Genomic DNA, 16,438 nt, shown 5'->3' with positions numbered 1-16,438 from the left:
AAAAAAAAAAAAAAAAAATCTATGTGTAATAAAACTTTGTTGAACCAAGTTTCAAACCCCCTCACTTGGTTCCACATTGTATTATTCTTCTTTTATCTAATTTTTTTGATTGTTATTTGTATTGTTTTACTTTTCAGGAAAAAAACACTTAATATATAAATATATATATATATATATTGAATAACAGAAATTTTTTATTAACGAAAACAAAAATAATACTTCAACTATAAAAGGTAGACAAGGGGAAAATCCCAAACAAAAGAAATAATACAATAAAATGAAATTTTCATTCACCAATAAGTCACTCATCAACTTTAAACTGCATGAATCATTTGTGAATTATACCGTATGATCAAGAATATTCAGATCAAAGTTGCGTACAGTCGTTCCTTGCCAAAGAAAAAAAAGTTGTGGTCTAATCATACATGTGTTAAGTTCTCTCACCAAAATACCATAATAATTTTCTAATGTACATACCACCTAACTCCGTTGGTATTGACCATGGTTTCTACGCTTCCACAAAAATAAAATAAAAAACCATGGTTTTCTACTCATGTCATCTGGTCAGCCCATATTGATATTGACCATGAATTTTTTTTATTTTTTTATTTTTGGGAAAAAAAGATGTATTCATTCCACATTGATATTGGTATTGACGCCAACTGATACTAGTGCTGAAATTGCGAATAAGGAATCTTTGCCCCATCATCATTCGAGTCGGGTAGTAGTGAATTTGAATTGACACGTTCCACTATTGCTTGTTGGTTCTACAAAAGCATTATTTGCTGTATGGGGGCTATGGTTGGTAAGTATTTTATTTAGCTTAAGGGAGGGAGGACGGAAGGCACTTTTGTGTCGGGTCAGAATGAAGGTTTGATTATCTGGAGTGGATTGGAATCAGCCGAAGGAGGATCCAGTTTTAAGGTTTTTGAAACTGATTCTAGCCGATTTTGATTCAATCGATGTCTAAATCGAATGGGCCTGTGCTGATTTGATTCTTGATTCTAAGTTTAAAATGCTTGAGTGACATGAATGATATAAAAGAGCACACCAATGAAGGGTGAGGCAAACTCATTTCATAAGAATATAGAGATAGAGGGCAGTAAGGCATCCTCCCGTGCCAAGCAGAGCGTTTTAAAACACAGAATCGGTGATCGAATTGGTCCCCGACTATTTCCGATCCAAATCAACTAAAATCGATCTCAAGAATCCTAAAATGGGGATCTCGGATCTAAAAATCTCATCGATTAAGATTTCTTGGCATGAACTGATCGGAATCAGGATCAGGATAGTTACGATTGATTCTGATCCAACCCACCTCAGCTCACCTGGACCTGCTGTCGCCTTGTGGACCGTGGCTGTTTGTGTAATTTATTTCATAGTTGCTCACACGTTTGTCGTTGCCACAAGGCGCAAGGCCGTGGTGCCGTGGTGGTGTATGATGATGTATCCATGCCATGGTTAGGGATACCTATTCCATTCCATGATCCATCCCTTGATCCCTTTCCTAGCTCTTTGGGTTGCAGTTGCTGTGTTGGAAACTTGGGGACCCAGGGAAGGAAAGTGGAGGTGATCTTAAGAACATCATTGGCTCCTCCTCTGTCCTAGAAACACAAAACACCATAGAAGAGAAGAGAGACTAGAGCCTACTGACTTACTTGGGTCTCAACGGCAGAGAGATGGGACACGTACGTTTCGGGCAACTTCTTATTTATTTATTTTTTTAATTGCTTTCATCTCAGTAGTTTTGAAATTAAAACAAGAATTTAGAAGATTAGAGGAGGAATGATATGATTTTCATTTTTGTTGACCTACTACTTTAATGGAGAATTGTGAAAGATTCTCTTACCAGAACAGAATTGCCACCACTGGGATGGATCAGGGATCTCATAAGATGGATGATGCCCTTGGCACAATGTCAATGGTTTATTCCGGCACCGAAAGTGATGGAGAATCTCTTTGGATGAGGTAAAATTTAGTCCATTCATTGTTTATCAGAAATATTACAACCAGTCCAGAGTCCAGAATTCAAATTCAGACAGAGAGAGAGACCGACTCAGACGGGAAGAATCGAATCAACGTGGGCGTCGGACTGGAAGATGGAGTTGCTGACTCCGACACCTCCTCCCCAACTCGCCGGACCTTACTTCTCCGGCATATATTATCAGACGACTTCCCTTTCCTCACTCGGATCTTCTCGCGATCGTCATCATGATCAGGATCAGGATCAGGATCATTCTGTGACTCCACTATCGCCGGAATTTACGGAAGAAGTTGGTGACAGAATCACAGTTGCAGTTGGGAAGGTTCATAAAACACTGCCTTTGCTTCATTTCTGTTTCCGAAAGTTCGGCTGTCGAGAGATCGTTCTTCTTCATGTCCATCAACCTTCTTCCACAATTCCCACCCTCTGTAAGTTCTTTAAAGTTTCCCCCAATTTTTAAATTTTTATTGTGACATGTTCTTTTCGTTGTGTGATGGGTTTTCTTCTCCAACTCTGGAATGAAATGGGTTGCTGTGACATGGCTTTTAGTTTGTTGATTGCCTTGAATTCTATGAAATGATTTATGGATTACGCTTATATCATTTCCTTTTTAGGTTTCATCTAATTTATCCTTGTTCTTACTCTGATATTTGATTACCCATCTCCAAAGCTTGAACCTGACCTGTATTTCACTTCCTTTTCATATTGCCCGTGTCTAATTGTTCTGAACTAATGTGTCGTTTTACTCTCTCTCTCTCTCTCTCTCTCTCTCTCTTGGGTGAATGGAAAATATATTAAAAGAAAAAACAGTATACAATAACCAGCCAAAAAGGCCATACAAGAAGAGGTCCACTAAATACTAATACAAAGAAACCTCAATGGATTTTTTTCGATACATATACAAAGAAACCTCAATGGAGGGGATACAAACTATTGCTGTATTGTTTTACTTTCGAATACCCATTGTAGGTTTTCTCTTTCGGGCGTTTATCATACTTGTATTCTTCCTTCCCCCAGTATATTTTTCATGATAGAGTAATTTCCGACAGTTTTTAGTGGCAATTCGACAATAAAGTATTAATTTTTTTCTTTTGTTACCTGTAGTAGGAAAACTGCCTGCCAGTCAAGCAAACGAAGGAATGGTGTCTGCGCATCGGAGAGAGGAGATGGAACAGACAAGAAAACTTCTATTCAATTACTTGGCCATTTGTCGGAAAGCTCAGGTGATCTTCTCTCTGATAACTCTTTTCTTTCCCCCGCTAGTAGTTTGGTAAGTGTGAAATATAACATGAATCCGTAATGGTAGTCTCTTTACACATCCTTGGATATTCATAAAGCAAAGGTAAATTTTTGTTGTCTCAACTATTATAACAATTTTCTACCAAAAAAAAAAAACTAATATAACAATCTTTCCATCCCCGTCAACTGCCCTGCTTTTGAATGATGTGGAGTCACTCCCAATTGACAAAGTAGGTCTTTTGAGTATAAAGAGTGGCCAAATTTGACTGGTGCAATGGATCATTTCTTGATACATTGGTGGGAGGAAAGTAGTCCTCTCTCTCTCATTAAACGAAGGATTTCATTTCCCCTGATCAGTGCCAGGATTGAGTGCCAACCTTGTTGTCAGCAAGCTTATTCTCAGGAAAGTGTATGCGTCTGATGTGTATGATCTACCCCAATATGCACAAGACTACCAGATATATGACCCTCTTGATCGGAGTAAACCAACCACCAAACTTTGCAAATAGCATATTTGCCTGGTGCATCTAGGTAGAATTGCAATAGTAGAAGAGAGTAAACTTAATTATATACTGAAAACCGACCACCGATTCATGGTTGCTCAATATTGAGTCTGTCCAAGACAACAAATTCTCTGGTTTCACAGCTATCCCAGGTTTTGATTCTATGCAGGTAATAATTAAACAATGTCATATCTGAGCCTTCTAAGCATATAGAAGGGGGTCCTAATAAGTTTCATGAAGGTTAGTGAATTGCCAGCGGTGCCACATCAGCTGACATGGGTAGGTCCATGTGATGGAGAACACCAAACCCATGGGATGGGTTTGGTTCATATGGTTGAAACGTATTTGCAAAATGTGGAATGGAAAAGCGATAAGAACAATAAACAAAAATATAACTATTGGAAAAAAGAAAAAAACATAAACATACATTTGTGATTAATTTGAATAGAGAAGCATCATGGTATTGCTAGTTCTAATCTGTCAAACAACATGGAAGTTAGCCAAGAGTTATAGCATACCAACTACAAAGTATATTTAACAAAATTGACAAAGAAGAAGACAAGCACATGCCGTTGGCATTGAATAGGATCATACTTGTGTATGGTCGAATATGGGTTCAAGTTTTTTTTCCATAGTTCCCTCGTTAAAGATGTTAAGAGCCTCTCTATTTATAGAGTTTTGCAAAGCTTTGGGCAAGGAGTTGCTAATTAAGCTTTGGTGGTCAATCGGTCGAGAAAGCCTCTCGACGTTCTCAGGGTAGGGCTGCATAATTCTCACCCCCAAGGACCTTGCACATGCGGGAGCGCTGTGCACGGGGTATGCCCTTTGTTTTTGGGCAAGGAGTTGCTAATTAAGCTAAAATTGGAGTTTAAAACTATTTTTAAAGGTTCAATTAGAAAATGGTTTAATGCTGGTTGATGTTTGATCCCCAATGGTGGGTGATTTCTAATCAAAACAGAATGATTTATAGCTCTTCAGAAATGTTTTTTTTTTTACTCAATGTGGGTCCAATTGCAATGTGAAGGTCTTCACAGTTCGGTTTTAAAGGTGTCCAGCTCATTTTTCAAAAAATAGGTATTCTGGAAAAATTCCAGTTTTATAAAGCTCCAATGTTTTGATAATTTCGCAAATACTTGGGAACTTTCAAAAAAATTAGGTTTTATTAAGTTGAAATGTTTTGGTAATTTTCCAAAAGCTTAGGAATTCTGGATTTTTCCTTTTTCCGGTGGAGGGGGGTTGGCAGAGTTGCTGGAGTGGGTGGACTAAGGATAATTTCGAGAAATTGAAGAATTAACCTGTTTTCATTGAAACTATCACTTTCACCTTTTAAACCCCTGAATAAGAAAAGCTTGTTTCATCACTTGTGGTACTTAATCCCTCTGCTTGCTTGATGTCAAGCCAGCCATGACAACATGAGGGTCTACAAGCTTTTCTTATTCAGGGGTTTCCAAAAGCTTAGGAATTCTGGATTTTTCTTTTTTCTGGTGGAGGGGGGTTGGCGGAGTTGCTGGAGTGGGTGGACTAAGGATAATTTCGAGAAATTGAAGAATTAACCTGTTTTCATTGAAACTATCACTTTCACCTTTTAAACCCCTGAATAAGAAAAGCTTGTTGCATCACTTGTGGAACTTAATCCCTCTGCTTGCTTGATGTCAAGCCAGCCATGACAACATGAGGGTCTACAAGCTTTCCTTATTCAGGGGTTTCCAAAAGCTTAGGAATTCTGGATTTTTCTTTTTTCCGGTGGAGGGGGGTTGGCGGAGTTGCTGAAGTGGGTGGACTAAGGATAATTTCGAGAAATTGAAGAATTAACCTGTTTTCATTGAAACTATCACTTTCACCTTTTAACCCCCTGAATAAGAAAAGCTTGTTTCATCACTTGTGGAACTTAATCCCTCTGCTTGCTTGATGTCAAGCCAGCCATGACAACATGAGGGTCTACAATCATTTTCTGCGATTACAACATTTTGTGCTTGTAGGGGTCTCTTGGCAACTGAGTGAATATAAATGCACAAATCTCCTTTCAAATGCTGAAGGTCTATAGGTAATAAATTCACTGCCATTTCATCAAAGACTGATCAACAAAAAGCCTGATCAAGGATTTAGAAGGTGCAGACAAATATGTTGAAAATATTTATTCAGTGCCTAATTGAATCTGGGAAGAGACACGAAGAGAGTTACATTTGAACATAATCTTCTCCATGTTCATTTTGAGAGCCACTAATAGGCGATGGAGGGGTGAAATTGATCTATTCAGAAGGTGCATGGACCTGCTCCTATCACTTCTGGAGAAAACTTGGACCTCTTTAGGCCATCATCATGTCAAGTGCTTTCACTGTCTCCTGATTGTTGGGATGTTTTTATTTACCGAGTTTTTTGAAAAATTAGGGAAAGCAGCGCCCGCTGGCTCCTGTTCGGACATCCTCCTTTTCAATAACCCTTTGTGTGTGGTGAGATACGCTGCTTTCCCATCAGAGGTTCGAAGCTTTTCAACAGACAATCAATAGAAAAGGAAAATCCCTTATGAGACACCAGATCCGGCTCGGTTATTGATAGAGTGAATAGATCTGCCATTTCTTGAAATTTCTCTCGAGTCTAAATCGTGGCTAAACAAATATCCCCTGTTCTGGTCATGGAATAGATGAAATAAATCAAAATATGAATTTTTGTTCAAGAATGAAATCTTATTGGAATTGTCTATATCCGGTTCATCCTTCAGAACCAACTCATATGGAGCTGCCACTTTTCAGGTGAAAGCAAGAGTCATCACCATCGAAGCTGCACAAATTAAGAAAGGCATTGTAGATCTGGTGAACAAACACAGAATCAGGAAGCTTGTGATGGGGGCACCGCCGGATAAGTATGTGTTCTTCTCATCTGGATCTAACTTATTTGAAAAGAAATTGTTCTTTTGTCTTATTTAGGCTCTCTTGCTTTTTTATTTCGCCCTTGGTCCAGCAATATGGTAAATAACTTTTGACTGATATTCTGAAAGCCTGCAAAGTCGGCACATGACATAAATATTCTTCCCTAAATAAAGGTTGAACTAGTAGTTTCCAGATAAGAGACTCTTGATTTCAAAAGTATTCAAATGTGGATTGCCTAAGTTGGTGAGGCCCTTTATTGTTAAGTGATAGGCCTGAGGTTCAAAATTAAGGTTAAGTAATGGATAATGGGTTTAGGCATTTAAAATGCAGCTCCATTTTGGGCCTGTATTGTTAAGTGATAGGCTTGAGGTTCAAAATTAAGGTTAAGTAATGGATAATGGGTTAATGCATTTAAAATGCAGCTCCGTTTTGGTCCAACAAAATCCCGATCTTTGACTTGACATGTGACTTTGATGCTGAGTAGCTGAATAGATAGGGGGTGGGGATGGTAAGGTTTGGGTTACATATGGTTATGTAGCTTCTTTTTTTTATATGGAGAGAGAGATTCCCAAAAAATTAAAGAGGACCACCTACCAGATGTGGTGTATAGGTTTTTCATGAGGGACGATGAGACTGAAAAAGAATAAAGCATGGGGCACCACTGTTTCATTGAGATACGATGACAGAAAAGAGATGGAGCTGTGGAGGGATCTATCTTTTGAGCATCCCCAACCAACCCCCCACCCCCAAAAAAGAAAGAAGAGGATGACCTACACATTCTCATGTTCCCTTTTGCTCTGTCCTAAGTTCCTAACTATTATTGGCTTATTATTTTATTAGATATTTTTTTGTTAATTTTAAAATGTTGCTTGGGATGATGTCAATGGTTCATTTTTCTCTATCAAAGTTAATAAACCAATGGATATCCCCCAATTCCTAATGTATTAGCCGAACAGAAAAATAATCTTTTTTTTTTTTTAGTCTTATTTTCTTTTCGACCTCCATTTTTTCCTTCTAATTAACAGTTGTATTGTGATAAATTTTGATTTTCAATTATTGGGCTTGATCATCATACTATTCCTGTTATTTTCTCCTTTTTTCTCTCTCCCTTATGGTTTCTTTCTTTCCCACCTCTCACCCTAATATAATTTTACCCCTTTTTTTCTGTTCTACCCCATTCTATCCATGGGTTTAGAGGTTAGGTTTAGGGTCGGAGTGGTCAGAGTAACCTGAACTTGTGTACTGAACCTACCCTACCAGTTGTCGTCCGTACATATCAAATAATGTGAAAACTTCAAAGTTAGGAATATCACATTGTGGGAACACAACAATTGCAATTTTGAGCTTGAAAAAAGAAAGTTCCAGGCATATCTCCAGTCTCCCCGAGTGGGAAGTGTTGGTTGGTTGTCTGTGTCTCCAAATGGTTCATTGGGGGTGAATATTTTAAAGACAGGATGATTGAAATCCAAGAGCCAAAGTGGGGAAGGAAGAAGAAAATCAGATTTTTGCCCAGACAAGACATCTTTTAGGGTTAGAGTTTATATTACTAGATAGCTTTTAGGGAGTAGTGTATGAAATTATGACAGCTTCCTTTATATGGATTTGTAGTTTAGGGTTTCGGGCGCGTTGAAAGTTGCTTTCTGTTACTGGGGCAGTTAGTTAATTAAATATGAGGTATTTCATGGATTCTTCATCAAGGCTTATTGTAGTTTGAAAATTAATATCCCTTTCTGGACTGGTAACTACTCTGGGAGTTTAGTCAACTTTTGTTTACTGCTTTTTTACATAGTGGGGACAAGGAACTGTAGTCTTATAGTCATCTTAAGACTTCAACTGGGCAGCAACTATATAGAGCATGTTCCGCCATGAATTTCAGTGTAGCCTCTCAAGCCTGGTGTTGCATTTTTAAGGTAGATTCTTAGGTTGCAGAAATGAATACCTAAAAATGATGCAAAAAAGAATGGAAATTGCGAGCAATCACATAACACAAAAAGATTTATGTGGTTCGGCAAGATTTCCTACATCCATGGTGAGATGAGATCTGCTTCACTATCAATGGAGCACAGGGTTTCAGCCGCTCGTCGTCATGACTCTCTCAAATTACAGAGAATAAGCTCGCTACAATTCATGGCTACATTATATCAGTACACTTTGGGCCCTCTGGCCTCTTAATGGTCCTTCAAAACCAACCCACAATTCCATGTGACAGAACACAAGACATTCTTCCCCCAACATAGGTTGTATCCCTTCTCTTTGTCTTCTACATCTTTTTCTTCCTTTCACTTTCTGTTCTTACATCAGTCATTGCCAGCATATGCACCTAGTCTATCCTCCCCTTATCTTTCCAATGAGCTTTAATCATCAAACTACCATAACAGAAACCCCATAATCTTCTCTGTTCAAGTCTAAGACAGCTCATCAATAAACATCAAACCCTAGCCATGCCATCTACTTGTTGTCCATTAATAACAGAACCAACTCCAGTCCATTAAAACCTATTCCCTTAAATCCTAGCATGTTCCTACCATTCTCCATCACTCTGACCAAACTTTAATCCTAATATTGGCTTATAAACCCTAGTTTTTAGCGATTCCATTGTTTGCTAGGATTCCTGTTGTTCCACAAACAGCAGCTGTTGCCCTATATTCTTCTATGGCCAATTATTTTTCCAGGATCTTGGTTTGGATGGTTACACTCTTTGCGGACTGGAAACTGTTGTGAACCCTAGGTCTACATCAAATTGGAGCCACCTATGTTTGGTGGCTTTCCTTCCATCAGTAAGTTATGGAGTTTGTGAAATGTGTTACAGTGTTGGAGATAAAATATCTATTTTCGGGACTGGAATGGCAGGACATTCATAATTTATGGTGAGAATCCAATATGGTGATGAAACATTTGAACTTCCTTTCCTACACAAAATTCAAAGTTGGTAAACCGCTGTACTGTTTGGTGATTAGATCATATACTCAAAATAAATTCACTTTGATTTTTGTCTTGTTGTAAAAAGATGTAAGATGTCTTCAGCCTCCCTGGCTGCTTTCACACCAAGAAAAAGAGATGAAGGTTCTAAAGAATATCTGATTACATATTCTAAACCTCCCAAAAAACAAAAAACAAAAAAAAAAAAAGGAAAGAGAAAGGTGGCTTGATTCTTTTGGGTTTTCTTTTCTTTTCCCCCCTTTAGGATGTTTGTAATTGTAAATTTATTACACTGTAAGCCATGTGCAAATCATTCTTTTTGCAAGTAGACAATTCTGATGAATACAATACAGCTGCATGAAGGTCAAGAAGTCCTCAAGCAAAGCAAACTTTGCAGCCAAAAATGCTCCTCCATTCTGCGAGATATGGTTTGTCTACAAAGGGAAACATGTCTCGACGAGGGATGCTTCTGAAGGCCTGACCATTCTCCCTTCAGTTATCAGTTCATCTGATGCAGTACTTTCTGAAAGACTAAGCGCTACTTCATCATGTAATCTTATGGGTGAGCCCATATCCAGCCATATGTGTCTTCAGACAGATTCTCTCAGTAGTGGTACACTCTGTTTTGGAGTTGGAAACCAGATCCATACAGAATCAGGTAAAGTAGATGCTTTATCTACAAGTGGGTCCTGTTCCACCACTCAGTTTGATTCTTTGCCTGCTGAAAGGTTGTTCCCAGCAGAGTCTGACTCAAAGGCAGAGGAAGAAAGTTTATGTAATCAGCTTAAGGAGTTGATGAGACTAGCTGAGACATCAAGGAATGAAGCATTAACAGAACTTGTGAAGTGCAAAAATTCGGAAGCAGAAGTTTTTGAAGCTATCAACAAGGTAGAAATGAACCTGATTTCCTTGCTTTGTATTCAGATTTTTTTTGCAAATTCCATGATCACAACATTAAATTTTTTGGGAACATTCTGTGGAGGACAATTATTGGTAGAACTTCATCGTATTTTCTTTTTTATAGACTTCCATTTTTTTTGGGTGGGGGGTATGGGGTGGGGTGGGTGGAGAGGAGGTTTTTTTACAAAAAAATTTGTCAGTGAAAATGAAAATACATTGGGATCAGAATATTGAATATATCATTACAATATTACCATAGATACCATAGAAACTTCTATGACTTTTTAACATCTAGAAGTTTTGCAAAATATCATGAGGTTCCAAAATAAGGGTCACACTTTGGTTAAGAATATTCGTCCCTGCTGCTTCCAGGTCAAAGTGTTTGATTCTTCCCTTGCACGTGAAATTAAGCTTCGAGAGGAAGTCGAGGATATACTAAGAATTACTAGACAACAACAAGAAAAGCTCTTGGAGCAAAGAGAAGAAGTTACTAGAGACCTCCAGGAGATGACGAGAAATGTAGCTGTACTTAACATTCATCTTCAGGAGTCGACTCGTCGGCGGGAAGAAGCTGCTGGAGAGTTGGGATTAATCCAAGCATTCCTTGCAACTATCTGGGATGAAAGGGAGAAGCTACAAGAGCAAAAAGCAGAAGCCATGTGTCAGCTGGAACAGTGGAGAGGTCGTGGGCATGCTGAAGTACCTAACTGTGACGGGTCCATACGTTATGTCAACGAATCTTTTGAGTTCACAGAGTTTTCTTTGTCGGAGCTGCAGACTGCAACATTCAACTTTTCGGAGAGCTTTAAGATTGGTGAGGGAGGATATGGATGTGTTTACAAGGGAGAGATTTTTAATCGAAGTGTTGCTATAAAGAAGTTGCACCCATATAGCATGCAAGGTCGATCAGAGTTTCAACAAGAGGTGAACCTCTCTCTGTCTGTCTCTCTCTCTCTCTCTCTATCTATCTATCTATCTATTTATCTATCTATAAAGCAAATATACTAAGTCGGCATTCAGTGGACTAGAAGATAACATATTCTCTCCTGTCTTCTCTGTTCCCAAGCTAGTATGCTGTTGGTAGGGTCAATCATTTGACAGATACCATATTGGTTATGGGGAATTAACCAAATATTATGTTTGTAAAACCTTCTTCCTCAACCGTTCACCATTATTTTTATGGCAGTTGATGATAAAATGATCGATTTGACTCGCCAGCATTTGTTCAGTGTCTACTACAGATGGGTTTATGGTTCTTCTGTCCTGATCCAGTACTCTCCGCAAGTAAATTGACTAGAATCAAGGATATGATGGGCAATAAATTGTGCATCTAGGGATGCTTATTCAATTGGATGCCAAAAAGCCTGTGGTTGCATCATGTGTCTTAAATATTGTCTTCATGCTTGCAGGTTCTAGTTCTCAGCAAACTACAGCATCCTAATTTAGTCAATTTGATTGGTGCATGCCCAGAAGCTTGGTCCCTGGTCTATGAGTATTTGCCAAACGGGAGCCTCCAAGATCACCTCTTCCGAAGATGCAACACTGCTCCCTTAACGTGGAAGACCCGGACACGGATTGCTGCCAAAATTTCAAGTGCCCTCCTCTTCTTACACTCCTCAAAACCCAAAAAAATCATCCATGGGGATCTGAAACCTGAAAACATCCTTCTTGATTCAGATTTTAACTGCAAAATTGGAGATTTTGGGATTTGCAGGCTTGTCCCAGAGGAAAGTGTTGATTTTCCAAGTTTCCGCCGGAATACTGAACCAAAGAGTGCATTTCCGTATACAGATCCAGAGTTGCAGAGGAATGGAAATCTGACACCGAAGTCTGACATTTACTCCTTTGGGATCATCATTCTACAGCTACTTACTGGTAGGCCTCCTGTGGGGCTAACCAATGAGGTGCATCGGGCTGTGTTGTGTGGGAAGCTGACATCGATTTTGGACACGTCAGCTGGAGAATGGCCTACATCTGTGGTAATACGATTGGCTGACGTGGGCTTACAGTGTTGTGAATTGAACAGTCGGGATAGACCAGAGCTGACACCGGCGATGGTTAGGGAGCTTGACCAGTTACATGTTGCCGAAGAGCTGCCTGTGCCTTCTTTCTTCTTGTGCCCAATTCTTAGGGTAAGTAAATAATAAATTTTTCATGTCTCAAGACTAGGACCAAGATTTCATGGGTTTGGTGTAGTAACTAATGTATGATCCCAGTGAAAAAATCATGGCCTCTAAGACCAAAAGCTTGAATTCCTCCAGTAGTACAAAGTCACTTGTTGCTGACAAATTGACTTTTATTTCTTGAAGAATTTTCTCTCAATTTCTGCTGAAAAATTACAATGAGTAGTATTCTTAGAAAATGCGGAAGGATCTCACTTTGCAGAAGCAAATATGTCATGTTATTCCTATTGTTGCTTACTGCTTACGCAGCAACCTTGTGCTTGCAGGAGGTAATGCATGATCCTCATGTGGCAGCTGATGGTTTTACCTATGAAGGCGAGGCCATTCGAGGATGGTTGGAAGATGGACATGATACTTCTCCAATGACCAATTTAAAGATGAGCCACTTGCACCTTACTCCAAACCATGCAATTCGGCATGCTATTCAGGACTGGCTTTCCCAATCGTAAAATCCTGTATCTGCACGTAGTCACATACCACATTGTGCATGTATGAGCTAGTATGTATGTTTCATCTTGTGTATGTATGTAGGTATGTATAGTATGAAAAGCTGAGTGTGGGAAAGTGGGATGGAGAATGATGCTCCAAAAACTATAGTATAAGATGGTAGGAAATAGCTCAACCATGAAGTGAACTTCGGGAACACAATACCTTTGTTTTAGCCATCAGTCCCTTATGACTTGTGGAGGTAACCAGGATGTGATTTCCTGATGGCTGCCCTCTCAATGGCATGCTTCTTTAGGTACTAGGTAATCTGTATTTGGTAAAGTGCCCTTATATTATTTTCCCCAGGATAAGTGGCATCGGGTGAGTTTGTTGTCCTGATGCTTGAATTCTCAACCAATTTGACCATAAATAGAACAGAGCTCTTGTATGATTTTCTTCGAGCGGAATGATAATGTGTTGAGTTGATTTTGCAGAATGAACATCTAATGTAGGCAATATACTGCAGATTTTGATGGCAATTTGAATCATGGGCTAAGAAATAATATATAATCAGAAAACTCAACATAGATGATTGGATTAGAGCCACAGTGTTTCTTATCACTTGCCGCAAGAGACCTTAGTGTTAAATTAATTTCTTGGTTTTCTTGAGATATTGAAATTGAAATATTATATCTGACAGTCAGATTTGGAGGGATGGGTGACATTAAAGGAGCATGAGAGGTGCAGCCTTGGGGGAGTGGGGGGGGGGGGAGGTGTGCTTGTGAGGAACACCAACAGACTCTACCCACACCCAGTTCAAGCCTGTGGCAAAGAGATCTAAATAAAATACCTTTAAGCTTGAATCAGTCACCACTAGTTTTATTGGATATTTACCCTCTCTATTGCATTATTACCGGCAGTCAAAAGTACAGTTTTACTTGTGATAGGTTGAAATCCTTTAACAGCAATCTATATGTATCAAGAGAATCACTCAGTTTGTGCTAACACATTCATTCACTCCGTTCTTGAAAATGCCAAAAAACCAAGTTTCTTAAGGAACTAACAACAAATATATATATATATATATATATAAAACAACAAAAATATATAAAGATGGCAAAAGGTTCTTTTCACTATGGATAAGTGATGTGGTTATTCTAACCATTGGATGGAGGGCATTCTTTAGGCAATTAAATACTTTCCTGTGTGTGATGTGCCACGGCCCATCTTTGTTAGCACATGTTATGATTCGAGTAGAATTCACCCTTAAGGTTGTTGTTAAGGTGAACTTATCAAATCCTTATAAAGCTTCACATCGGGTTATTCACAACCCATGTGGGGTCGTTGTTTAACATGATGGGAGTGTTTACTACTGCAGAAACGAACTGAACAAGTTTTTCTGTAGTAACATGATACTTTTTATGGTTTCCAATGGAAATGAAATTTTTATTCCTAAATATTTGAGATTACTCCAGACCTAGATCCTTGATGGGATAATTTCAAAATGTCTTTACCAGTCTAATGAAAAGTCAATGTAATTACTCAGTTTCTTCTTCAAGATTGGTCAATCGGTTTGCTCACATTTAATCCATGAAAGATATTTCATTTGATGATTCTTCTTCTTCTTAAAGTCAAGGATCAAAAACTTGTTCATCAACTTCGTTTAATCAAGAAGACACTAATGCTTAGATAATCTCTTCTTTCTCGTAAAGAAAAAGCCAGACACAACATGAAGCAACTCACTGATTCAACCCATCTGTATAAACTCGCAGACAAGTTGTCTACCCACTTGACTGATTTCAGAGGCTCTAGCTAGAGAAGTACAAGAGTCTTCGTTGCCCAAATGGTGTGTTGATCATTGTATACAACCTAAAGGTTGAAGGTTCAAGGCTTGTTGAGAAGTCAAGAAGTTAGGGAAGTGGTAGATTGGAGTTCAGAAATGATGAATGGATGATCTTCTTCTTCAATTGAAAATCCCACATTGCATTCATCTTTCTGATCATCCAAAAGAGGTATTGACTCTCTTTTGCAGTCCCATTCATGGACTTCTGGAGTAAGTTCTTCCTCTGTTGGGGTCTTATTTTCTTTAAGACTTTTGTCAAACAGCTTCTTTATCATCTCATCACTCCGACCTTCATCAGAACAATGCAAGGAGAAATGATTATTCTCCCCAAGATCGTTAGAGTCTGAATGACTCCTCTCAAACATTTTCAAGGATGAGTCTCTGAAGCTTGTTTCTTCAGTTGAGGAAGAACGGTAGCTGAAGCTGCCAAACCCTTCAATGCCACGAGTTAGTTTGCGAGCTCGATCTCTCTCTTCTTTGAGTAGTTGGCTCTTTCCCAGAAGCTTCAACACCCTCTCGGATTTCTTCCTGACAGTGAGGCCCCAATTGAATCTGCACATACAATACAATCAGGACAATTGTATGGATTCTGAAGTCTTCTAAACCAGAGTAAGGAACAGAGAATTTTGAAATTTTAAGATTATAGAATACAGAGTAACGACAGACCCTGTCTCATCAATATATTGAAAGCTTTCCATCACCCTAATGACATCTTTATCAGCCTGAAACTCCTCTGCAACACTCTCTGGTCCGTGGGTCAGAAGGTGTTCCAGTAAGATCAAAGCTTTGTAGGAAACTCTCCAATTTTTTCTGTCAAATCTGGAGAGTCTGGAAAAAAAATTTTGAATTATTTGAGAAGGAAATAATTACTCCATGGAAGAACAGAGAAACTCAGAACAATTAGGGAATAATAATCCAGAAACAAACCTTTTGTGCAGGATATCCACAATTCTCCAGTAATCATCGACTTCAAAAGCAGCCTTGGATATCAAACCCATGGTTCGTGTGTCAGGTGCCCATGGATTCTCATTCGTGGCTTCTTCTGTCAATCTTTCAAACCCAACCAACCCAACCCAAAAATGGTCATCTCTAGCTAGATCAAACACAGACTCCAAAATAAACAACAACAAAAAAGAGGGAAAAAAATTGATGATATGGATAAAAACCATCTGCATGATCGGGAGAAGAAGAAAAACTTACAGTTGTGCAGGGGTACAATCGGTCAAAGCCAACCGTGCCGTCTTGATCTTCTCTCTGAGGAAGAAAGAAGCTTGCTTCTTCAACTCATGGAAGAAAGGGGTACCCATGTTAGTGTTGTTGGTGGTGATGGTGGGGGTGGGGGTGGGGGTGGGGGTGCTTGTGCTTGTTCTGGTTCCAAGGATCGACATGTTTAAGGTTCACTTTGATAGAAGAACAAATTTTGCCTACTTCTCTTTGGTTTAAGCAGGAAAGATTACTATTTCTGTGGGTTGTGGGTTGTCCCAAGTCTCAACTGTGGAAACGTTGACGTGATAGGAAGAACAAGTAGCGCAAATTTCGTTTATTCAACCCCTACCCCAATTGAAAATCACCCC

At 39.0% G+C, this 16,438-nt stretch overlaps 2 protein-coding genes across 5 annotated transcripts; one reads left to right on the top strand and one right to left on the bottom strand.

Moving 5' to 3' along the window:
- The first annotated feature begins 1,468 nt into the window (after positions 1 to 1,468).
- On the top strand, positions 1,469 to 13,517 carry LOC122058006 (U-box domain-containing protein 33-like). Of its 2 annotated transcripts, XM_042620382.1 has the most exons (8): positions 1,469 to 2,412; positions 3,089 to 3,207; positions 6,477 to 6,586; positions 9,866 to 10,170; positions 10,255 to 10,400; positions 10,785 to 11,336; positions 11,822 to 12,544; positions 12,862 to 13,517. In XM_042620382.1, the coding sequence occupies exons 1-8, from the start codon at positions 2,100 to 2,102 to the stop codon at positions 13,042 to 13,044; spliced, it is 2,451 nt and encodes an 816-aa protein (XP_042476316.1). In that variant the 5' UTR covers positions 1,469 to 2,099; the 3' UTR covers positions 13,045 to 13,517. The 2 variants fall into 2 exon arrangements, with proteins under 2 accessions (XP_042476316.1, XP_042476315.1); XM_042620381.1 differs by having other exon boundaries at positions 1,470 to 2,412; positions 9,866 to 10,400.
- A 1,150-nt stretch (positions 13,518 to 14,667) lies between these two features.
- Positions 14,668 to 16,438, bottom strand: LOC122058318 (epsin-3-like). Of its 3 annotated transcripts, none has more exons than XM_042620944.1 (4): positions 16,065 to 16,438; positions 15,792 to 15,953; positions 15,531 to 15,692; positions 14,668 to 15,416 (listed from the first exon to the last, which is right to left on the bottom strand). In XM_042620944.1, the coding sequence occupies exons 1-4, from the start codon at positions 16,250 to 16,252 to the stop codon at positions 14,924 to 14,926; spliced, it is 1,005 nt and encodes a 334-aa protein (XP_042476878.1). In that variant the 5' UTR covers positions 16,253 to 16,438; the 3' UTR covers positions 14,668 to 14,923. The 3 variants fall into 3 exon arrangements, with proteins under 3 accessions (XP_042476878.1, XP_042476879.1, XP_042476880.1); XM_042620945.1 differs by having other exon boundaries at positions 15,792 to 15,914; positions 16,065 to 16,435; XM_042620946.1 differs by lacking the exon at positions 15,531 to 15,692.

The sequence above is a fragment of the Macadamia integrifolia genome, chromosome 12 (assembly GCF_013358625.1).
Source record: "Macadamia integrifolia cultivar HAES 741 chromosome 12, SCU_Mint_v3, whole genome shotgun sequence".
Taxonomy (NCBI): Eukaryota; Viridiplantae; Streptophyta; class Magnoliopsida; order Proteales; family Proteaceae; genus Macadamia; species Macadamia integrifolia.
Note: the sequence above shows the minus strand (reverse complement) of the source record. Positions and strands in the feature narration are given on the sequence as shown.